At 50.4% G+C, this 23973-nt stretch overlaps 1 protein-coding gene across 5 annotated transcripts in view; it reads left to right on the top strand.

Annotated features, from left to right (window-relative positions):
- Positions 1-23973, top strand: part of SLC13A3 (solute carrier family 13 member 3) — an 88298-nt gene that overhangs the window by 3866 nt on the left and 60459 nt on the right. The window contains exon 1 of one of the 5 annotated variants that reach the window (XM_012529594.4): positions 2235-2453. The exons of 3 other annotated variants lie outside the window; for them this stretch is intronic. In XM_012529594.4, coding sequence (XP_012385048.1) covers positions 2403-2453 — 51 coding nt within the window. In that variant the 5' untranslated portion in view covers positions 2235-2402. Of the gene's footprint in view, positions 1-2234; positions 2454-19770; positions 19897-23973 lie in introns of those variants that run through there. One more of the 5 variants, XM_071211752.1, reaches the window with a different exon arrangement.

Below are 23973 nucleotides of genomic sequence, written 5' to 3'. Positions count from 1 at the left end.
CTGGGTCTGGATCCTGGCTGTGACTCTGTGAGATAGGGGATCCAGGGCTGGAGACTCCACATCTCTGAGCCTTGGTTTTCTCATCTGTGAAGAGGGGAGGACTCATGCCCTCCCAAAGGGCTGTTATGAAGAGAAGATACTGGAATTTTCCAGTACAGTGCCCAATATAAAATAAGAGTTTACTACTACTAATAATAATCATAGTAGTAGCTAAAGACATGTTTTTGCACATTTTCCATATCCTGTTTAAAGTGCCTGTCTCATTTTTTTTTAAAGATTTAAAAAAATTTTTTTCCTTCTCTCCCCTTCCCTCCCCCCCACCCCCACTCCAAGTTGTCTGCTCTGTGTCCATTTGCTGTGTGGTCTTCTGTGTCCGCTTGGTATTCTTATCAGCAGCACCTGGAATCTGTGCCTCTTTTTTTTTGTTGTTGTTGTTGCATCATATTGCAACATCAGCTCTCCGTGTGTGCAGCCCTACTCCTGGGCAGGCTGCACTTTTTTCACAGGGGGGCTGCTCTCCTTATGGGGCGCTCTCCTTGCACGTGGGACTCCCCTACACAGGGGACACCCCTGTGTGGCATAGCACTCCTTGTGCACAGTAGCTTTGCACATGGGCCAGCTCATCACACGGGTCAGGAGGCCCGGGGTTTGAACCCGGGACCACCCATGTGGTAGGCGGACGCTCTATCCGTTGAGCCAAATCCACTTCCCAGTGTCTGTCTCATTTTAACTCCTTGCCTCTTTTCATCAGCCTTATGAAGTAGGAGCTATGATTCCTTCCATTTTTACAGATGGGGAAAGTGAGGTACAGGGAAGCTAAGTAATGTTCCCAGGGCCATACAACTACTAAATATTAATTCAGTCACTTCTCCTCCTCTCTTGGTCCTGGATTTTGGAAGACAGGGAAGCCAGGATTCTGAGAGGCCCCTTGAGTCTTCCCTGAACAGGGACTTCCAGAAAAAACACCGTGAGTCCAGTGGATCAAGCACTTGCTCTGATCAGACATTGCCAAGTGCTTTTATCTTGGGTCATGTCACTGAACTTCACAGAGCCTGGGTAGGGAATTTGTCCACATGCACCCAAAAGCGGGGTGGGGTCTGATTTGGCTTTCATCATCCATATACTGCTCACATCACTTTTTCCAGATCTCCTTACTATAATCAATATAATTTATTTAGCTACATTTTGCTCCCCCCCATCCCCTTTGAATTTAAATACATCGACTTAAAGGAACTTTAAAAAAGTTTTAAAGTTTTCATGAAAGGCTGGAATCATGAATGATTAATAGATGAAAACTGGTGATACGTATCTAAATAGCCAATGTTGGTTAGTTCTGGCTGCATACCTCTGCCTGCTTGAAGCCAAAGGCCTGACATCTGCCCTTTCTTTGTTTCTAAGTGGGGGAAATGATCAAGAGAGCCATTAAAGGTGTGCTAGGACCAAATAAGACTTTGTTTTGGAGGTAATCAGGAGGAGGAAAGATCCAGAAAACTAGTGACCTCGGTGCTCTTTACCATCCTTCTCTGTTCGAGCCGGTCTTCCAGAGCTGGCCCCTGACACCTCGAGAGCTAGGGCCTCCTGGCACGGAGGCGCGCCTGGGCTGGAAATTCTTGAGGTTGGCCCCTGGGCTGGCTCCTCTTAAGGGGCTGAGCCTTGGGGTGAGTCTGTCCTGCTCAGGGCCCTGGTTTCCCACCTGTGAAATGAGGGGGCCACGTGGATGACCTATCAGCTGTTAAGGAAAGGAAGTCTCCCGGCATGTGGCTAATGGCCCCCAAAGAGGTTGACCTGAGCCCCAAAGCCTGTGATTGTGTTACCTAACGTGGCAACAGCGACTCTGCAGATGTGGTCGAGCTTGGGATCCTAGATGGGCAGATGATCCTGGTTTCTCCAGGTGGCTCCGATGTAGTCTCAAGGGTCCTTTCAGTGGGATCCAGGATGTGATGACAGAGGCAGGGAGAGCCAAGGCAATGCCATGGCAGTCACGGGCCAAGGAATGCGTGGGGGGGTGGGGGGGCGGGGAGGTGGCCTCTAGCAGCTGGAAGCGTCAAGGGACAGAATTTCCCCTAGAGTCTCCCAAAGGAGCCAGTCCTTCCTGCACCTTGACTTTTGCCCAGTGAAGGTGATTTCAGATTTCAGACCTCCAGAACCGTAAGAGAATAACCTTGTGTTGTTTGACCATGAAATTTGAGGTAATTTGTTACAGCAGCAATGGGAAACACATACACAGCAGAACCACCAGACAGGACTGGCTTTCCCAGGAGGTGGTTTAGGAAGTTCAGGCTCGCATCTGCCTCTGAATGCAGTAACTTACGGGCGTCCACAGATGTGTCCATCATGTGGATGTTGTGTTCCCAGGATGGAAACCCTTGTCCTGGGGAGTGAAAAGCCTTGTACTCAGTCAGATGCAAGTTCATCTCCGGCCTCTGCCCACAAGGAGCCGTGTGACTCAGGAGGTATGTCTTTGCTTCTCTGAACCTGTTTCCCCATCTAAAAAAAATGAAGATATTCATATTCTTTTCCTCCCAGAATTCTGTGATGAATGAATAAGTCCCTATGGAAAAACATGCATCTCAGAGGGCTTCACATATTTTGTTTTCTTTAAACGTTTTTTTTCTTGGAGGAATCTTTGAAAGCTGCCTGAAAGAAGCCCGTGGGGGGAGTGGAAGATGCTTGTCGCATTCAGTGGGAAGAGTTGTGCTGAAATGTTCAGTTCTGAGCCTCAGCTTTCTCGTCTGGAGATTGGGCCTAAGGGCGTGGCCGCGTGGGGACGCTGTGGGGTTCTGTTTGGAGCACTTAGTGCTGTGTGGGGCACAGAGCAAGCACCACTAAACGTCAGCTATTGTTACTGTGGTTGCGGTCAGAACATTTTGGAACGTGATGATCCTTCTGGTTTAACTTCCTTAGAGAGGAAGCCAGAATCCAAGAAGGAAGTGGTCGAGCCGTGGGCTGCCCCCTCCCTGCTCTCCTCCTCCAGCGCGAACCTGCCGCCCCGGGCTCCCAGTCACCGGTGTTTTATTCTAGCGACACTTCTTGTGATGCCTGAAGCCCAGATGAGGGCTGAGGGGCTGGGGGTCAGAGGTCAAGCTCACTTCTGCTCAGATCAAGTCGGCTCTCGCTCTCGCCACAGGATAAGAACCACTAACCTTCACCGGCCACTTAGGAGGAGCTCTGGCCCCTGCCGATTCCCTGCCCGTCTCCCAGCCTCTCTTCCTCTCCCTCCTGCTACCACCACTGTGGCCTCTTGGCTGTTCTGTGACTGTCCTGAGCTTGCTCGGACCCAGAGCCTCTCGTCTGCGCTGGCCTCTGCCTGGAGCTTCGCCCAGGTGTCCGTGAGGCCTCCTGCTCAGCGCGTTCAGGTCCCCGTTTAGACAGCACCTCCTCACTGTCGCCTCCTCTGTCTCAGCCGGCAACGAAAACCCTGCCCACTCCCTTCCCTTCCCTGCTTGCTTTTTCTCACGGCCCTGATCTTTACCTGCCATACATTGTGATTTTTAACTGTCTGTTTGCCGGTATCTTACGTGTGTTTCCGGTGGGACGCCAGCTGGCAAGCACAGGGACTTTTGTCTGTCTCCCTCACCGTGGTCTCTCCAGTGCGGGCATAGAACGGTGCTCAGCAGATACATGTTGAACGCACGAGGGGGTTTTGTGCTCGGTGCGCGTTAGCTCCTCCATCCTCCCGCGGCCTCGCTGAGGAGCTATTGTCATCATCTCCATTTTTCCAATGAGGAGGGGGAGGCCCAGATCGGTGGCGCCCCCTGCCCACAGGCCCAAGGCTGGCCGAGGGCAGCTGTGGCCCCCACCCAGGCTGACTCCCAAACCCTTTCTCTCAACTCCTACTCCTTACCTCCTGAGTGCACCCAGGCCCGGCTTAAAGGTGCGGACCCAGAGCACCCTAGAAGCAATCAGAGGTGACCTGAGAGCTGGGGTGGGGGCCGGGGGGAAGATCTAGTGACAGCGGCGGGCTGCAGTGACTCTCCACAAAGCCCGGAAGGCTTCCTGTCTCCAGCTGGTCTTGCATTTGGATTGGCTGTGGCCAGGGGAAAGGAGGAGGGGAGGGAGCTCCCCGGGGGCATGGGGGCCGGCGGCAGGAGCACAGCCCAGAGATGGGAAGATCCCGGCCAGGGGGACGAAGGAGTCCAGGTTCTCAACCCTTTAGAGGCACCCCGCCAGTGCACGCTGGCCTGGGAGGGCAGGAATCGGGGAAAGCAGCCCCTACCCCTGACTGAGCACTTGCCAAGCACCTGCTGTTGTGCTGGTGCACATCTCTACAAGGCAGCCCCACGAGGAAGCAGCCAAGGGTCAGGGTAGTGGAGTGATGTACCCAAAGTCACCAGCCAAGTGGAACTTAAAATTAAATCCAAACTCCTGCCTGTGGCGTCCAGGGTCCTGCGCAATCTGGCTCCCCCCTACCTGTCCAGCCTTACCTCCCACATGCTTCTCCTCTCTCGCTGCTCCCCCTGCCCTAATGGCCGTCTCTTGGTGCTTCAGACCTGCTAAGCTTCCTCCTGCCTCAGGGCCTTTGCACTTGCCTGGAATATTCTTGCTCCTCATCTTCCACAGCTGGATCCTTCTGGTCATTCGGATCTTAGCCCCAATGGCACCTCCTCCGAGGAGTCTTCCTTGATTATCCCTTCTCAGGCACACCTGCCCTCCTCCTCCCACATATCACTCTCTAAAACAAGCTCCCTGTTTTATTTCCTTCGTGGTATTTATCCCAATCTGAAATTATCCTTTATTTGTTTAGTACCTGCCTCTCCTTCTAGGCTATGAATAGATAAGGACACAGCCTGGGTCTGTCTGGTTCCCTGCAGCCTTGCCTGTGCCTAGAACAGTATCTGGCACATATTAGGTGCTTAGTAAATGAGTGGTCAGTGAATGAATTTGGATTTTAACCCAGATCTTTCTGACTTCAGAACATGCCCTCTGTCTAAGTCCCTAGACTGCTTCCCAGTTCGTGGAACGTTTGAGCCGGAATCAGTGTTTTCAGCCCTTTTGTGTCTCAGCTGGGACACCTGAGGCCCAGAAGGGGCCAGCAGGGACTTGCTCAGCTTTTCCCAGTCAGTGGTCCCAGAACCCTCCTCTCTGCCCCTGTGTGTCCTCCCTGCCAGGTCTGACCCCTCGCCCTATCCCCGAGTGGGCACACAGACCCTGGCCGCGGAACTTTTCCTCTGAGGCCCAGCCAACTTTCCACTTTGCTGGAGCTCCCACCAGGTGTGTAAACAGGCCTGCACGATTCCCCAGGGTGCCGTGGCGAGCAAGAGCGCGTTTCCTGACCCAGCCGAACAGGACAGTGCTCTTTGGACTGAGGAGCAGCTGGTCAGTTTAGATTTTCTGACACCCCCAGATCTTGAAGACACAAAGTCAAAACCTGGAACAAGTCACACAGTGCCTGAACTGCTCTCTCTCCAGCAGAGACGCGGGAGGGGCCTTGGGGGGACCCACACAAGGCCGCGCCACCTCCTGGCAAGTGATCTTCCTTCCTTGAGCCTCAATTTTCTCATCTGCACAGTGGGCAGATTAGAAAGTGCTGGGCGCATAGTAGGTGCTCAAAAAAGGATCTCTGCTGTAACTATTTTCTATGAAATAGGGGTGTCAGGCCCTTTGCCAATTGCACTTGTCCCAGAAATTAACATGGGGAAGGGCAACCAATGGCAATGAACCTGCAGGTGGGGGCCCCACTGGGTCCCTCTCCCCAGACGCATTTGCTCTGCTTCCTGCGTGGGCCTTATAAGCAGTCTGGGCTGAAAGAAGGGTTTGCTTGCAACAGTATTAAGCTTCTTTGCAGGACTGTCCCAGGGAGGCTGCGGGAGGAGAGCTCGAGTTTGCTGATGTCCTGGACCACATGCCATATTCTTGCCCTCTCCTCAGGCCTCAGTAGGCCTTGTGAGAGCCATTGCCGACCCCTTCCCAGCACATTCTAAACACCAAGCGCTTTACATATTCTCATTAGCCCACTTACTGCTCATCACAGCTCTCTAGGGCAGGTGCTGCGATCACCCCTATTTTACTGATGAGGAAACTGAGGACAGGAGAGCTGAGTCCCCTGCCCAGGTCAGACATCTGGGAAATGGCAGAGCTGGGATTTGAACCCTGGCACTCTGGCTCCAGAGCCTGTGCTCTTAGCCATGCTGTGCGATGCAGAGGTGATGGACCCATTTTACAGAGGAGGAGACCAAGGCTCAGAGAGGTGAAGCCACCTCCTTGTCTAGCATGTGAGTAGTGGTGCTGGAGTGGAACCTGGCTCTGCTCTGTTGAGAGCCCACGTTCCTTCACGGTTCAATGGAGGCCAAGGGCAGAGGGAATGATTGTGCTGTCTGGGGTGAGGAGATCAAGGAAGGCTTCCCAGGAGAGAGACGTGCCATTCAGACACTTAAGTAGGAGTTTGAAAGTCCGGGGGAGCTCTCTGAAGGTTGGGTTTCTTGGAGATAGGAACCAGCATGGAGGTCAAGCATGCTGGGTAAAAGCTTGGGCTCAGCTACTTGGGCTCATATTCTTTTTAACCAGCTGTGTGATGTTGGGCCAGTTGCTTAACTTCTCTGTTCCTCAGTTTCTTCACCTGTAAAATGGGTATGATGATGATAATATCCCATGGGGTTGGTGAGATGATGTTTATAAAGTGCTCTGGCTATGTTGGCTACCTTCGTGGCAAAGCACTTCCTGTGCTCCAGGCCCTGGGCAAGAGGCTTTAAATCAGTGGTTCTCAAGCTCTCTTGCCCAGGGGACATTTTTGGTTGTCACAGCTGAAGGTGCTACTGGCATCTTGGGAGCAGAGTCCAGAGATGCGGCTAAACATCCTCAATGCACAGGACAGCCCCCGCCACAGAGGAGTCTCTGGCCCAAAAGTCAGCAGGATTTCCAGCCCCTGCCCCAAGGGCCTCGTTTCCTTTGATCTCCTCACAGCTGAGCAGCCACTACTGGGAACCCCGTTTTGCTGGTGAGGAGACTGAGGCCCAGCGAGGAGGTGCGCTTGCCTGGGGGCGCACGGCTTGGAGGCAGAGGGCCTGGTGGGCTGAGAGGCTTGGGGACTGAGGGGGTCCGGGCAAGACAAAACCCGCCAGCCCCGTGGCCCTGCTCAGAGCAGCGCGCCAGGCTCTGCTGGCTGGAGCTGACCGCCCCTCAGCCCTCCGGCCCCTCGCGGGCTGGGAACGGCCCCTGTCCTTCTGCTGGGAGAAGTAACAAGAGAGGCCCGTGTTCGCCGCCACCCCTGGCCCCGCGAGTCCCTGCGGCTCTGCTGTGCCGCTTGTACCTTCTCAGGAGAAGCCACTTTTCTTGCTGGCTCTGGACACCTGGAGTGGGGGGGCAGGGAAGGAAAATTCTTCCTGCCCCTTTTAACCTCCTGCTGCTGTCTGGGGTCCCCAGGCTCCCCTGGGAAGGGCTGGAGTCTTGTCAGCCGTCTGGAGCAGGGCATTTTGCAGCTCAGAGCCCCCAAATGGAAACCTAGGCGACTTATTAAGGAGCCAGGCCCAGGAACGTGGTCTGCTGGACCAGCATCTGGAATCTAGAATCACTTTGGGGGTGGGGGTGGGGTATGGGTAGCAGCATGTGCACCTGCTCTCTAGCTCCAGACTTCCTGGACTCCAGTCTTCCTTACCCACTTCCTGTCTGTGAAGTTGGGCAGGTTACTTAGCCTCTCTGGGCCTCAGTTTCCTCTTCTGTAAAATGGGGAGAATGATGATACCTACTGTAGCAGTTTGGCATTGTTTATGAATTCCAATATTAGTTTTGGATTATGTTTGTAAACTGGTCTGTCAGAAGTGTCACTTTTTTTTTGAAGATTTTATCAGAAGTGTCACTTTTTTTTTGAAGATTTATTTTTATTTGTTTCTCTTCCCCATCCCTCCGCCCCGTTATCTGCTCTCTGTGTCCATCCGCTGTGTGTTCTTCTGTCTCTGCTTGCATTCTTGTCAGCAGCACCGGGAATCTATGTCTCTTTTTGTCGCATCATCTTGCTGTGTCAGCTCTCCGTGTGTGCAGTGCCACCCCTGGGCAGGCTACAGTTTTTTCACGTGGGGCGGCTCTCCTTGAGGGGTGCACTCCTTGCTCATGGGGCTCCCATCCTTGCGCGCATCAGCACTGCACGTGGGTCAGGAGGCCCTGGGTTTGAACCCTGAACCTCCTATGTGGTAGGCAGATGCTCTATCAGTTGAGCCAAATCCACTTCCCAAATCTCTTTTAATTGATTATATTATGATTAGGACTTTGATGGGCCACATCAGTAGCGCATTCAGTTCCCATCCCTTGGTGGGTGGGGACTAACAGAGAAAAGACATGGCAAAGGAAGAGTTGGGAGTTTTGAGCAGGAGCCTGGGAAGTGAACACATAGGAGAAGAATACAGAGAAATAGAGATGGCTCCTTAGACACAGAAGCAGCTCCGGGAAGAGAGACAGAGCTGTTCGCCTGATAGTCTACAGCTGACCTTATGGAGAGACCAGAGCAGCTGAGCCTGGAGAGAAACGGAAGGGAAGAGAGGAACCCAGGAAGCCTGAACCCTGGCTGACGTCAGCAGCTGTCTTGCTCCAACATGTGGCAACAGACTTTGGTGAGGGAAGTAACCTGTGCTTTATGGCCTGGTGACTGTAAGCTTCTACCCCAAATAAATACCCTTTATAAAAGCCAACAGGCTTCTGGTATTTTGCATCAGCACCCCTTTGGCTGACTGATACACCTATGTGCTTAGGGCTGGGCCTGGCTCATAACAGGTGCTACGTCAGTGTTTCTTATTATTTCTGTCACTTGCGTCATTATTTGCGTTACGGATGAGCCCGTGGATCCGGGGGTCTGGAAGTGCCTTATGAGGAGGAGGCTGGCTCCTGAATCCTCCTGGCCCCTCACCTTTCCACTGTATGGCTTCTCGGGTTAGTGACTCTACCTCTCTAGGCTTCTGTTTCCTCCCCTTTAAAATGGAATAAAGCTCATCTCAGAGGTGCTGCTGTGAAGATTAAACGAGATAGTGCTTATTCCCAAGAAAACTCAGTGAAATTTCCCTTGCCGTTCTTATTCTAGGCTCAAGGCCTGGATCCCCATGTGCCTGTGAGCTAAGGGGCTGGGGGTAGTGGAGACTCCTTGTCCAAAGGGGCTTGGACATTGCAGGTCGGGTCCGAGCAGCAGAGGCCAGTTTACCTAGCACTGCCTGCGTTTCCACTGTGCCAGGTCCCAGGGTGCCAGGGCAGGGCTAGCCAGACCAGAGTGGGGGTGGAGAGGACGGTAAACAGAAGAGCGTCGGAAATGTCAGGGGTGGGGCGGTCCCCAGTGCTTGCGAGAAGCTTGGCCAAGCAGGAGGAGCACGATGGACCCCCCTTGGCCAGGAACCTGCCCTGTGAGAGGGAGCAAGCGACTTCCCTGTCCAACCTTGGCTCTCTAAACTGTCGCATGGGCTGGGGTGAGGGGCCAAGGAAACCATGCCCTTTGTAAACTATAAAGTACTCTGCAAATAGTAAAGTGGGAAAAGGGGCCCTGTCCATCTTAGTCACCAGGCATCTAGTAGGTGCTTAACAAATATATCTTGATGCATATGGAATCAAACTGGTTATTTCTTCAGTGTCTCTTGTGTGCCAGGTACTGCCCACAGTGTTTGATACGTTTGTTCAGCCAGGATTAATTGAGCACCTACTGCATGCCAGCTACTGTTCTAGTGGGTCGCAGCAGTGAACTGGTCACAAGTCCTTGCATTTGTGGAGCTGACATTCTGGGGACAGGAAGAGGGGCATAAACAATCAGATAAATAAGTATATGAGATGGAGATAAATGCTATGGAGAAAAATTAAACAGAGAAGAGGGAAGGGAGTTGGGGGAGTGGAGAGTTTTAAAGAGTCAGGAAGGTTTCACTGAAAGAACATTTGCTCATATGCCTGGAGGAGATGACATTTGAGCAAAGACCTGAACCAGGTGAAAGAGTGACCCCGGAGCATTCCAGGTACAGGGGACAGCAAGTGCAAAGGTCCTGAGGTGGGAGCCATCTTCCTAGGTCCGAAGGGCTCATCCCTGGCCCCTGTGTCCCCGAGAGGCTAAGTTCAAGAGCTCAGACGGCATTCAAAGACAGGGCCCACCCCCACGCCTTCCGTGGGAAGGAGGAGATGGAAAATCCCTGAGGGGAGCTTTAAATGTGTGCCTGGCCCCATGTTGGGCGCTGAAGGACTCAGTGGACAGGCAGCAAAAGGGAGGCTGGAAGGGTTCAAAGGACCTGCCTGAGGTCACACAGTGAGTCTGCTTTTCCAGAACAACGGGTTCTGTTCCCCGTGAGCTGAGTCAGGCCGCAGCTCCTGGCCCCCCTCCCCTGCCTGTCGGGCTGGTGAATGATTAGTGAGGCCGGCGCAGGCACGTGAGCCGCCCCGAGACCACTTTTAACCCAGGAACTTGAACTGGTAACGGCGCTGCTAATGAGTCCAGGGCCCTAGCACACACTGGAGCCAGCCACCCCCTCCACCCCCTCCTTTCCCCACCCCCCCGAATCTCTGGCCCAGCTGGGCACCGACGGCCCTGCGTGTGTGCAGGGATGGAAGAGTGTGCGAGGGGCCCTGGGCTGGAAATTGGAGGCTGGGACTCCTTTCCGCTGCAGCCTCCCCCCTGGGGTCGCCCTGGGCTAGTCTGTCACTCCACGCCTCGGGCACCCCCCCTGGGAAGCGGGCACCCTCAAATCAGCTCTGCTTGTCCTGGGGCCTGGGCAGCCCCAGGGGAGAGGTGAGTGCCTGTGGGCGCCGCGTGGCTGTCCTCCCACGTCCGCATCTGCAGAAGAGAACAGCAAGAGCCCACGCCGGAGTGCGTGAGCAGCAGAGGCTGAGAGGCCGAAGGCTTAGCCGCCCCCGGCACGCTATGGCACGGGGGCACGCGCGGCCCCACCCCTTGCTAGAGGGGGACGAAGGCGTGGGGGGCCTCTCTGCACCTCGGTCTTGACAATCGGGGTCGTGGTGATGAGCAGGGGGCTTGGGGCCTGGGCCAGGACGCAGCGCGCTTCCAGTGGCGACCTTGTTAGGTGCGTCCCCATTTCCGCCACTGTGACTGCTGCTCGCTGCGAGGCAGCGTGACCTGGGGCAAAGCCCCGGGGAGCTGAGCTCCCCCTAAAGTGGGCTCGGTGGCCATGGGGGCACCCGCGGGGCCGGGCCTGCCGTGGTCTCCATTGAGGAAATGCTCGGGCGCTGCAGGGCTGCAGAGGGTGGCCTCGGCCGTTCCCTTTGATCTCCCGCCTGCTTTCCCAGCGGATGGCGTCACGTCACCCGCAGGTCCAGATGAGGAGCGGAGCTCAGAAACGTCAGTCCAAAGCTCACGGCTTATCAGTTGTGGAGCTGGGATCTGAACCCAGCCCTGAGAGGCTGCCCGTGGCCTGGCCGCTCTGAGCCTCGGCTCGTCTTTTTCAGCCTCATTTTTCCAGCCGAGGCCTCGTTCCCGAGCGGCCCTGTGGCTTCTGCAGAGAGGAACTCTCCCAGGTCCTCTCTGCTGTTGCCAGGCTGAGTCTGTAATCTGGACCTGCTGTGTGTGCTCCAGACCCCTTTCCTTTCGGGGTCCATATTCGTTTATGCAATTTAGAAACTTTACCTTCATTCCCAAATGGCAGGCTGGAGTGCCTCACGGATGGTGGTGGAAACTAAGTGCTCGCATTGCTCCTCAGTGCCAGCATTTACTTCTGTTAACTCATTTAATCTTCACAACAGTCACTCTGCGAGGCTGGGGTTCTTATCACCATTATTATTATCACCCCCATTTTACAGATGAGGAAACGGGGACCCCGAGTTAAGACACGTGCTCTGGGAAGTGGTCGAGGCAGAATTCGAGCCCCGGCACTCTGGCACTGGATGCCAAGCGCACAACCCATTGGCGCCTCTGCTTGTTGGCAGGGGGTCTAGATTTCCACCCCCGTCTCCCGACCACAGCAGTGCCTGCTCTTTGAGGACCTGCCGCTTCCGAGGAGCTCTACCACTAGGCCAGTCCACGAGCAAACTGAGGCTTGGCGCGGTGAAAGCGGCTTGCTGAGGCCACACCGTGTGAGTGGCTGAGCCCTTCAAACCCCGCGTGACTCCACGGCCTCGGCTGCCCCGTGGGCCTGCCTGTCCCCCCTGCTCCCAGGCCTGGGCTGGGGGTGGCGCGGGGAGACCGAGGGGTTCAGGGCATGGCCTCTGCCTTGCTGGAGTTTGAAGGTCAGCACTTCACACGGCCCGCCTCTGGACATCTTGGGGCCTGGGCCGCTAGTGGGCAGGCCCCCCCCGCTGGAAGCTGGCCCCAGGCCTGCTCCAGGAGGGCTGACCAGCCATCTCCCTGCCTGGCATGGGGCCTCCGGTGCCCGCTGAGAGCCTGGGCACAGCCAAGAGCCCTGACCAAATGCCTGCTGCTCCCCAGCAGGGAGGAAGGGCCTGGTGGTGCTGGATGCGTTCGCCTGGAAGTTCCTGTCCCCAGCTCCAGAGAGCGGCCATCTCGCTTTCTTGGCTCTCCTGAGTGAAGGAGGCAAGCTGGGGGGGCAGCGTGGGGGCGGGAAGCTGTCTCGTGTCTGCCTGGAAATCATTCCCCAGCTCAAAAATTAACCACCTGACACGGCATTTTCTTTCTTCCCCTCCTACCTCTCCATGTTTTGCCCACAGACTTTAATCCCTGTGACGATGTGTTGGCCAAATCGGAGAAATTGGGATTTCTTCGCGGGGGGATTACAAGCTTCCCGTAAGGAATCCAGACCCTGGGGCGTGTGGCTGGGTTGAGTCGGTACCAGTAGGGATGGGCAAGGTCTATGGCCGCCCCCCCACCGCCACCCCAACACAACCTTGGCTTCCAAGATGCATCTGTCCTTGATCCCGACCAGGGCCAGGGTCAGCCTGAGCCAAGTGAGGGGCCTCGGTGCAGAATTTAAGGAGGTGCTCAGCGTCGGGGCTGTGCACTGGCCTCCTCTAGTCCCTGCCCCGCTCCAGTGCCTGTTGCCCATAAGGTGCCGGGCATTGCTGTCTTTCAATGAAATAAGGGGAAACAAGTCCTCAGTTGGCACAATTTACCTCCGACTTGCTGTGTGGCCTCAGGCGAGCCACTTTCCTTCTCTGGGCAACTGGTTCCTCTATTATATTAGAAGTTAGGTTAGACCAGAGCTTCTCAATCTTGGCACCATTGACATTTGTGGCTGAAAATTCTTTGTTTTGGGGGCAACCCTGAGCATCACAGGATGTTTAGCAACATCTCAGGCCTTGACTCATCAGATGCTAGGTAACCCCCCTTCCCCAAGCCATGACAACTAAAAATGTCCCTAGCCAGTGATGACTTTTGTTTGTTTTTTTGTATATTATTACTATTATTATTGGAGTAATGAAAGCACTCTAAAATGTATTGAAGTAATGAATGCACAAATATGTGATTACACCAAATACCATTGATTATACACTTTGGATGAATTTATGCTTTATTAATATGTATCAATAAAATTGATTTGTTGAAAAAAATGTCCCCAGCCAAATGTCCCCTGCGGAACAAAATCACCCCTGTTGAGAGCCACTGGATTAATTGATCTCAGGTTCCTTCTAGCTCTGATATCTGAAGATTTATTTTAAGATTTAAGAGCAGCATTTTTAAAGCCCGGCTTTAAGAAATTAAACCGGTATTAGTCATAATAAAATATGATTATCAATAGTTAGCATAATATAAAAACAACTCATATTTACTGAGCACTGCTCATGTATCAGTCACTGGTCCAGTGGTTATCTTATCTTACATAAATTATCCTGGGCGGTGGGTCCTATTATTCTGGCCCCACAGCAGGTAAGGAGGCTGAGGGGGAAGAGAGGGAAGGGAAGCCACTGGCCTGGCCGCACAGCTGGAAGGTGGAAGAATTGGGCTTCATACTCAGGCCTTCTGATGCCAAGGCCTGTGCCCTTTCCACGAGCACTTAACAAGGTAGAAGGTGCTTCTGGTTCAAGTGGTGGAACAAAGATTTTTCTATTTCATTCACCTTTCTGAAGCCATCTGAAAACAGAAACAAAAAGCAAAACTGGGAGGAAAAAATGCCGTATCCCATGAAGGTAGAAAAGGCCGCAGTCCCAGCCCCAGGGTAGGGAGAGGAGCTGACAGGGGCAGTGGACTGTGTATCAAAATGCAGAAAAGGCAAGAGTGGCGCATGCTTGTGCAACTCCTGGGCAGGACAGACTTCCCAGAAGCATGTCCAACCCTATGAACCCTTCCTGATACTGGCAAAGTATTGGAGCAGGCACGTAGGGGAGAGGGAGTCCCTGAGACACAGGTGCATTGACCGAGGAGGCTCAAAGACCCCACATCTTGACAGCAGGATAGTGGCGTAGCAGGTGGAAGAGAGACGATGGAGAGTGATTGGCTGTATGGTGATGCTTAGTATGCTTTTATTCTTTTCCGTTGGTTAGAGAGCCATAAATGCTAAAAGAGACACAAAGGAACAGTGGCATCCTTGGGGCTTCGCACTGAGTAGGTCTCCAGCTGGCGCAGAGTACAGACCTATTTCAGGACAGTGTTGGAGAGAAGGAGCTCTGAGGTCATCAGCAGGTGCTAATGCTTAGACAGCTGCTGCCCTGCTTATCCCCCAGCTCCTCTCACCACACTTTTTTTGAAAAAAACAAAACGAAACAAAAACACAAAATGCTGGTCTTGAAAGAATGGCCCTAATTCTGGGGTGAGTTGCTAACATGGGACCTATAAGAAGAGACTGTGAGAAATAAAAAAGGAGCATCAAACTAAAAGTAATGAAAAAATAAGTACTGGATAAGTTGTGTTGTGATGCAGAAGAAACTATTGAACATTTGTTCATGAAAAGATTTCTCCATGGAATATTTAAAAATTAAAGAAATGACAGCTTTTCTAAAAAAAAAAAGAAATAAAAGTGCCAAGTAGAAAGAGATGAAAAAGAAATGTTCAAGAAGGAAAGAGAAGAAAAAGCAAAGCCACTCTAAGGAGAAAAGCTAGATTAGAATCAGCAGAATGTAGAAATATTAAAAACATAACCAGGGACATGGTAGACAGGCTCAAGAAGACTGAACAAAATGAAGTGGGAAAGGTGAGAAAAGATAAAAGAAAAATGATCAATTTGGAAGACAGAGGAAGTCCAACATCTGCATAATTGAGGTTGCTAAAGAAAGAAATAAAACAAGACAGAAGAAATACCATCTTTAATAGAAGAAAACATCTCTGACACTAAGGAAAACTTACATATGCAGATTGAAAGGCTGTCCTTTCAGAACAGACATATAGTCTCACCAACCCTGAGATGTTTCATGGTAACGTCGTGGGCTTGATGGTTAAAAGGCATCTTATGGCTATCTGGGTGAAAAATTCAAGGAAGAAATCAGGCTGACCTCAAATGTCTGCAGTACAACAATTAAATATCTTCTAATTCTCAGAAAAAGGAACTCTTAACACCAGAATTTTACACATATATTACTTTGGTATCCAGAGAATGTCTTCTTTTTAAAATATACATATCTTTGGTAAAAAGAAGTATAAAAAGAAGAAATAAAGTTTTATTCATAACTCATCCCTAAAATAAAACTCACGAAGTTCACCCTTCCAAATGCTTTCACAGACATTTATCCTAATTGTGTCCTCTGTGATTGTGATTCCTGTCAACCGAGAAATAACGCTCTAAGCTGCAAGGCAGGAAGGGCTTTTATTTGGGGCCTTAGAGTTGCAGTCTGGGAGCACAGGGTCAGGTACATTGAACAGGTGGAGGAACAGTGTTGCTTGAGGCTGTGCCTGCTTTGGCAGTTGGTGATATTTGGCTGACACCTGCATAAGGGCAACTTCCAGAATGACCTCCCAACTGCATTTTAAATCTCTTAGCCATAGAAACTCTATTTTGTTTTATTTCTTTTGAGATTCTCAGTTTGCAGATGAATAGCGCCAGGCTCAAGTGTCCAGTGGCTCCCCTGTGGCAAGAATTCAATAGCGAAACCACTTCACCCTGGTTTCCTGGCCCCTAGGCCTGAACTCTCTAGAGCAGCTCTGGCCACTGGAATCTTCTGTGATGGTGGAAATGTTCTATGTTTGCTCTGCCCAAAAAGATAGACACTAGTAATGTGCAGTTACTTACCACTTGCAATGTGGTTAATGTGACTAAGAGACTGAATTTTTCATTGACTTTTAATTCATTTAAACTTAGCCACACTTGACTAGAATCTGCCATGTTGGACAGCTCAACTGTAGATCCCCTTGGCATTCTCTTCCTTGCTAATGCAGGTGAGGACTTTCCATTTCAGACACCCCCAACCCCATCCACATCAAGTGCTTCCAAAACCTGGCCTCTGGGGTTAGCACTGACCATTAGGACCAGACTTCTTGCTTCTAGATCCTGTCTTTTGAGGCTGTGGTGTCCATTAGGCCTTGACCTCTGATCATCTGCCCCAGAAGGTTTCAGCTGAGTCTTGCTGAGTTTGATGAAGAGGGATGAGGCTGGGGCCATGAGAGATGGTTCACCTGAGGCCACTTCTCCACTTACCCCTCTGCCACCTCGGCAAGATTCCCCTTCCTGCAGAGGAAGCTCTGGATGGAACGAAGTGGCAGGGAAGCAAACTGCTGACCCCGGGACTACCGGGAATTGAGTCTGCAAGATTGGATGCCTTGGCCCAACCTCTGAACTCTAGAAGTTAAAATTCAAAGGAACAGTGCCTTGGACTCAGGTGCCTCCCTGCTTCTACCTTAATCTACCCCAGGAGGGTCAAAGGAAGCCTCCACTGTGCAGACAGACAGCCTGACCCTCCGGCTGGCCAGGTTACTGGTCCCAGTTCATGAAGCAAGGGGCCCAGACCTGCTGTGGCGTGGACTCTTGGTTTCTCTACTTAAACAGTAACCAGGTCTAGGCGGATGATATCTGTCTCTTGTTCTCTGTGTGTGGTCCTACAGAAATTCCTTCTCCTCTCTAGACCTCAGTTTTTATACCTGTAAAATGGTCATTTTAAACTGGAGCAGGGATTTTTAATCCAGGGTCCTCCAATCCTTTGCAATCCGTGAACAATTGGAAATGAGATTCAGAATTGTGTACCTGGAGGCACTTCTCCCAGGTTTTCATGAACTACCAAAGATGCCCATGACTCCCCATATTAAACCGTTTAGGTGGAGGTCATCACTGGTGACCACTCAGTGGGGCTACAGCTTGCAAATGTGTTTTCTTTTCATGAACAAATCTTTAAAAAACAGTGAGACTTCACATAAACATAATCTCAAGCTTCTCTTGGAAAGTCAGGAAAGCTGTTATCAACAGGCCCATGCTCCATCATGGCAGCAATCAGAAAAGCCGAGCAGCGGTTGTGGTCTTTGAAGGGACCTGTGCTCCCAACATCGCTATAGTCCTCACCACTCCCTATTGTGCCCCTGACACCTGAAGCCCAGTGCCAGTTGTAATGTATCATTAACCTTGGGCATTTTTTTTCCTGCTTGAATAAGGACCTTCTGTACCCACAGCACAATCAAAGGTGAAACTCAGAATCGAGAAGACAATGTGATATTTCTTACACAGCCTGCTTTGATCATTAAATTGTCGCCTGCATATCTGTCACATCTAACTTAGATGATTTATTCGTTTGTTTAACAAACATCTATTGAAGCCCTGAGGATAGAGGTGAACAAGGACAGACAAGGCCCATGTGTGCCTGGAGTTTATGGTCTCGTGGGCAGAGAGAGAAAACAACAAGTAAACAAAAGAAAAAGAAACTTTAGTGGTAAGTGGCATGACGAGGATGACCCGGACACTGGGGGGGCTGCCCACACTCGATAGCATGATCAGAGAAGGACTCCCTGAAGAGGGGGCGTTTGGGGTGAGGGCTGAACAACAAGGAGGAGCCATCCAGCAAAGACCCAGGGGTAGAGAGTGAAGGGACAGCAGCGCGAGGACCAGGAGGTGGGAGCCGCTTGGCTGGGTTGGTCTCTGCGAGTCTTTTCGCCACACTGTGTTTTGCAGGCTGTGGCTCTCCTGTCCCTGCTGCCAGCCTCCTGGGAGACGTTTGCTCTCTGGAAGTCAGCTCTGTCCTCAAGGCTTGGCAGAGCAGGGAGGAGGATAACCGAGGGGCAGCAGTGTTTCTTAATTCCCCACCAGAGGTCTGGCATCCAGCTGGCAGGTCAGACTGTATTTGCCCACAGGAAGCTCAGCTGGGGCAGGGAAGCAATTTGGGGTCACCCCGGGCCCGCTCCAATTCCTACCCAGCAAGGTAATGAAACACGCTCTTGACCCACTTGCTGCCAAAGCCTCGTGCTGGCCAAGGAGCGAATTCCCAGCTCCTGCCTTTCCTGGGTCCCCTCCCCAGCTGACAAGTGCTGGGGCTGGCATGGTCACACGGCTCCGATGCTCACGTCCTGGGGAGGTCCCAGAGAGGGGGGGGGAAGGAGGGACCTGAGGGCAGAGAGAACGAGGAGGGCAAGAGAGCACGGAGTTCTGGTCTCACGGCCCTTGGAAGGACGTACTTGGTACCAGAATTTAACCATGTTCCTCCCCCCGGTTACGTAGCGTGTAGAATTGATCCGTGGCACAGAAGGACCCACGGGCTGTCATCCCCAGAGCAGATTTAGTCAAACGTTCAAACAGCTTTGTTCATCATAGCCCCAAATGGGATCCCCCTGAAAGCCGGTCAGCAGGAGGGTGTACGAGCACCTTGTGGCTGTTCACCTCCCACAAGGAATGGTCCTCACAACCGAAAAGAACGAGCTGCGGGTCCGCGTGACTACGTGGGTGACGCTCAAAGATGTACCAAGTCCAGGAACAGGCAAAACCATTCGTGGTGATGGAAATCACAACAGGTTTTTGGAGGGGGTGTGGGGATTGCCTGGAAAGGGGCAAGGAGAATTTTCTGATGATGGAAATACTCTCTATCTGGGCGGGATGGTGGTTATCTGGGCATATGCATTTGTCAAAAGGAAGAAATCAGGCTGACCTCAAATGTCTGCAGTACAACAATTAAATACCTTCTAATTCTCAGCAAAAGGAACTCTAACACAGAATTTTACACATCTATTACTTTGGTATCCAGAGAATGTCTTCTTTTTAAAATATACATATCTTTGGTAAAAAGAAGTATAAAAAGAAGAAATAAAGTTTTATTCATAACTCACCCCTAAAATAATACTCTCACGAAGTTCACCCTTCCAAATGCTTTCACAGACATTTATCCTAATTGTGTCCTCTGTGATTTTGATTCCTGTCAACCAAGAAATAACGCTCTAAGCTGCAAGGCAGGAAGGGCTTTTATTTGGGGCCTTAGAGTTGCAGTCTGGGGAGCACAGGGTCAGGTACATTGAACAAGTGGAGGAACAGTGTTGCTTGAGGCTTGCCTGCTTTGGCAGTTGGTGATATTTGGCTGAAACCTGTGTAAGGGCAACTTCCAGAATGACCTCCCAACTGCATTTTAAATCTCTTAGCCATAGAAACTCTATTTTGTTTTATTCCTTTTGAGATTCTCAGTTTGCAGATGAACAGCGCCAGGCTCAAGTGTCCAGTGGCTCCCCTGTGGCAAGAATTCAATAGCGAAACCACTTCACCCTGGTTTCCTGGCCCCTAGGCCTGAACTCTCTAAAGCAGCTCTGGCCACCGGAACCTTCTGTGATGGTGGAAATGTTCTGTGTTTGCTCTGCCCAAAAAGATAGACACTAGTAGCATGCCGCTACTTACCACTTGCAATGTGGTTAATGTGACTAAGAGACTGACTTTTTCATTGACTTTTAATTCATTTAAACTTAGCCTGCTTAGCTTGTCCCCATCTCACCATTCTCTAATAGCATTATTCTAAGAGTAAGACTCTAGAGCCTGCCTACCTGGTTTCTAGCAGATTCCACTATCTTATCTCTGTGACCTTACGCAGGTTACTTTGTGCCGGAGTTGCCTTATCTGTTCAATGGAGATAACCACAGACCTTACTCTGAAGAGCTGTTTTGACAACCACAGTTAAACTGAGTTCGAGGGGCATCTAGCGCACAGTTGGTCCTCAGTGAGTACTGGCTTTTAGTGTTCTGGTGGTGGAGGTGGTGGTGATTGCCAGCATATGAAAAGAGAGAGGATGAGAGCTTCCAGCCGGATTGTTATCTGGAGAAAAGAAAAAGAAAGTTGAGGCTCCTGGGATAGAAAGTTATTAAGAGAGTGCGGTTGGGAGAGGCTGGGGCAGAGGTGAGACGCGACAGAGGGGCTCAAATACAAGGACAGACCAGTGAGTAGGAGAGAAGAGATTCCTGGGATGCTAAAGAACAAAAGGGGAGAAGGGCATTTGACAAGAGCACTGGGTTCTGGCAAAATGCCTGGTGGTAAAGAGGGCAAGCTCTGGAGTCAGGTGGCCTGGGTTCAGATCCTGACTCTGCTGCTTGACTGCCTCAGCATCTTGGGGAAAGGGACTTGACTTCCTTTTCTGCCTCAGTTGTCTCATCGGTAAAATGGAGATGATAATACCTGCCTCAAAGGACTGTTGTGAGGATAAAATGAGTTAATACACGTCAGTAATTTGGGAAAGTGCCTGGCAAATCGTGCACACTTGTTAGTTGTTAGCTATGCCTGTAATTGGAGTTTAAATGTTTAAGAGAAATGAGTTTAACAATTAGGATTCCCATTTCAACTGTGCAGTGTAGGAACTGCAACATGACCCTGGACAGAGGACCTGCGTCATGGTTTTTTAAGTCTGACCTAGATGGAGGCTTTTCTAGAAACTCTTCTGAAAGGGGGTGTAGTAATAGCCCCTCCCTTAAAAGGTGGTCCTGGGGTTTGAATGAGTTAATCCATGTAAAATGCCTGGAATCTGGGGAATACTCAAAAAATGTTGGTGGGGTGGTTGTCATAATTCTAATTACTCTTTTTTTGTAAAGATTTATTTTTTATTTATTTCTATCCCCTTCCCCACTCTCCCCCCCCACCCCAGTTGTCTGCTTTCTATGTCCATTCACTGTGTTTTCTTCTGGGTCCGCTTATATTCCTGTCAGCGGCACTGGGAATCTGTGTTGGGAATCTGTGTCTCTTTTTGTTGCGTCATCTTGCTGTGTCAACTCTCCATGCGTGCGGTGCCACTCCTGGGCATGCTACACTTTTTTTGTGCTGGGTGGCTCTCCTTACGGGGCCCACTCCTTGCGCTTGGCGCTCCCCTGTGTGGGGGACACCCCGTATGGCATGGCACTCCTTGTGCACATCAGCACTGTGCGTGGGCCAGCTCATCATGTGGGTCAGGAGGCCCTGGGTTTGAACCCTGGACTTCCCATGTGGTAGGCGGATGCTCTATCCGTTGAGCCATATCGAATTCCCTGTAATTACTCTTTTACGCAGTATTGTGAGGCCAGATGGGAAAGGAAACTCTGGGCCAGGCTTCTCTGAGGCGAACATCTCCAGGTGCCCTTGCCTGATCAGTGCTCTCAACTGTTATATTCTCTTTTCTCTCAATACCCTCGTCAGGGCTCTCCCGACCTCATAAAGTGAATTGGGATGTTCTCTTCTTTAGTTTTTGAAAGAGTTTGTGTAAGATGGGTCACATTTATTCCTTAAATGTTTGGTTGAATTCACCAATGAAGCCAGCAGGGCTTGGAGTGTTCTTTGTGGGTATGTTTTTTAATGATTGATTCCATTTCTTTAAGAGACAGTGAAATATTCAGGTTTTCTATTTCTTGTTCTGACATTGAGTAGGTTATGTTTCTTCTGAGTTATCAAATTTATAGTTGTTCATAATATTCCTTTATTATCCCCTTGATCTGTAATGTCCCCATTTTCAACTTTGTCATGTAGTAATTTCTGATCTTAGAGTGTTGTTTTCAGTGGAGTCATATGATTTTCTTGAATTTTTAACTTCGATGATATTCATGAGTAACACTCACACACACATACTCTCCTATTGCTCCAGAAACTCACCCGCAGATTTAGAAGCACATTAGACAAATACCTAAGTGCCTGCTGGACAATTGGGAAGTCTGACCTTTGGACTCCACAAAAAACCTTCAACTCTAAGGTCTGGTTTAACTGCTCAGGAAGGGAAGTCTTCCCTGCTATCCCCTATTGCCCCCTAATCTGAGTTAATTATTCTCCTGTGTCCCTAATTGACTTAGAACCGCATTTAACCTTGGGCCTGTTGCTCTGTGCTGCATTTATTTGATTCTGCATCCACCTGCTCCATCCCCAGACTTTGTGCTCCTTGAGGGCCAATGTTCACCTAATCATCTCAATATCCTGGAACTTCCAGCATGGATGGGATCCAGCAGAGAGTAAAGGATTGTAATCCACTTATTTCTTTATCCTATGCCCCTGCACTGTGTTGGGTACTGTAGTAGGCGCTGGAGACACAGAAGTGGAAGCAGAACAAACAAGGAGCCTCTTCTCATGGGACTTCCATTCTAGTTGGGAAGACAGCAAGCATAAAGGCAAATAACTTGTTTTTTTTTTTAAAGAGGTACCAGGGATTGAACCCAGGACCTCATACATAGAAAGCAGGCACTCAATCACTTGAGCTACATCCACTTCTCTAGGCAAATAATTTTGAATGAAGGAATCTTTGCAGGCCACAGTTTGGCAGCATTTCTAAAATATTTCCATGAGACACAAGTTGTGTTGGATTTTAAAAGGTGTGGTCAAATGTATTTTGGAAACTTTGAATTAAGCGAAGTTAAATAAATGTGTTTACTGCAAGGCTTGTCAGAGCATTTTACGAACCCATTATGAATTTCTAAGGGAGTGGCAGGGAGAAAAGTGCTTGAGAAAACTTACTTGGCTTTAGAACCCTGTTTTGGGGACTAGCTCATGTGGCCTCAGATGATATCCTGGGAAGTCTGATGTACACACATCACTCAAGACCTCCCACCTCTGTTCCCAGCATCTGACTCAGCCACCCAATTGTTCTGCCATTGTTGTGGCACTTTTCTGGGTATGGAGTGACAGTTTCTTTTATCCCAGAACCACAAAATATGTCTACTCAAATAACTATATACTTCCATCTTGACTGATTCCTTTGGAAGTAACAAATTGGTATTCCAAAAACAAGTCTAGCCATTTTGACCTTTCCACTGAAAATGTACAGATTACCCTTCTATGTTTGCACTAACAAATATTGAGAACTCTTTCCCTCCCTCTGATGACAGAGCTTGAACTCTCACATTAGGTCATGTCTGGAACTTCTTTCAACTGGCTTTGACCCTAAGTCTAACTGGAGGACATGACCTTTCTTTTTAACTCAAAACTAAAGCTTCCAGCTTAGGCAAAACACAGCCCATCTCCTTCTCTGTGCCTACCACCTCTCAAATTCTAGCTCAGAGAGATGTCACCATCCCCGAGAAGCCATCTGTCTTAGGTTGGTAATCCAGAAGGAGACTTGAGACATGGATTTGACCACAAGGAATTTATTGGGGGAATGAGGAAATGATGCAGTGAAGAGCATGGGGCTAATATAGGCCTGCCATTGAGGAGGTTGCTACTGGGGGCAGTGGAGGACCTCTGGGAGATGGTATCCAACTACCTTGGTTGTCCAAGCTGAAGGGCAATCAAACTTCTTTGTGAAAGATGCTCTTGAGGGCATTATTTCTCTAGCATTCTCACTAAGTGTGCTCCTGAAGCCAGAGAAAGCTGAGGAAGCCATAGGCATGAACAGGAATGATAAGAGGCCAGGGGAGATGCAGGAGGTACTGAGAGTGCCTATTGTTTCTTCTCAAATTCCACTGGCTGACCCAGTTCCTGCTTCCTCTGTTCCCATGACTCTCTGTACAAAGCTCTGTTTTAGCACTTGTTTTTCTCTGGGTGAGTGATTTGTCTATGTGTCTGTCTCCTTGAGCAATGGAAGCAGATAAGCTTGGAGTGGGTTGGGCACCAGGTCTTCAATGCCAAATGTACGAATCTATACTCACTGACCACAAAGTGGTAGCACACATTTGGCCCCAGATGTACTTTCTTTGACTTACGTGGTGTTTTAGAAACATTTGGATTATTGTCAGAAAGTAAAGAGATTCACAGAAAAATTCAGATTTCTGGTTTGCCTTGAAATAGTGGAAGATCTGACAACCCTGGGCTTGTATTCCAGTAGGACAACCATTGGCTGGAAACAAGAAGTACTTGC

This window comes from Dasypus novemcinctus, chromosome 24, assembly GCF_030445035.2.
Source record: "Dasypus novemcinctus isolate mDasNov1 chromosome 24, mDasNov1.1.hap2, whole genome shotgun sequence".
Lineage (NCBI taxonomy): Eukaryota > Metazoa > Chordata > Mammalia > Cingulata > Dasypodidae > Dasypus > Dasypus novemcinctus.
The sequence above is the reverse complement of the archived record's forward strand: the minus strand, read 5'-3'. Positions and strand labels throughout refer to the sequence as shown.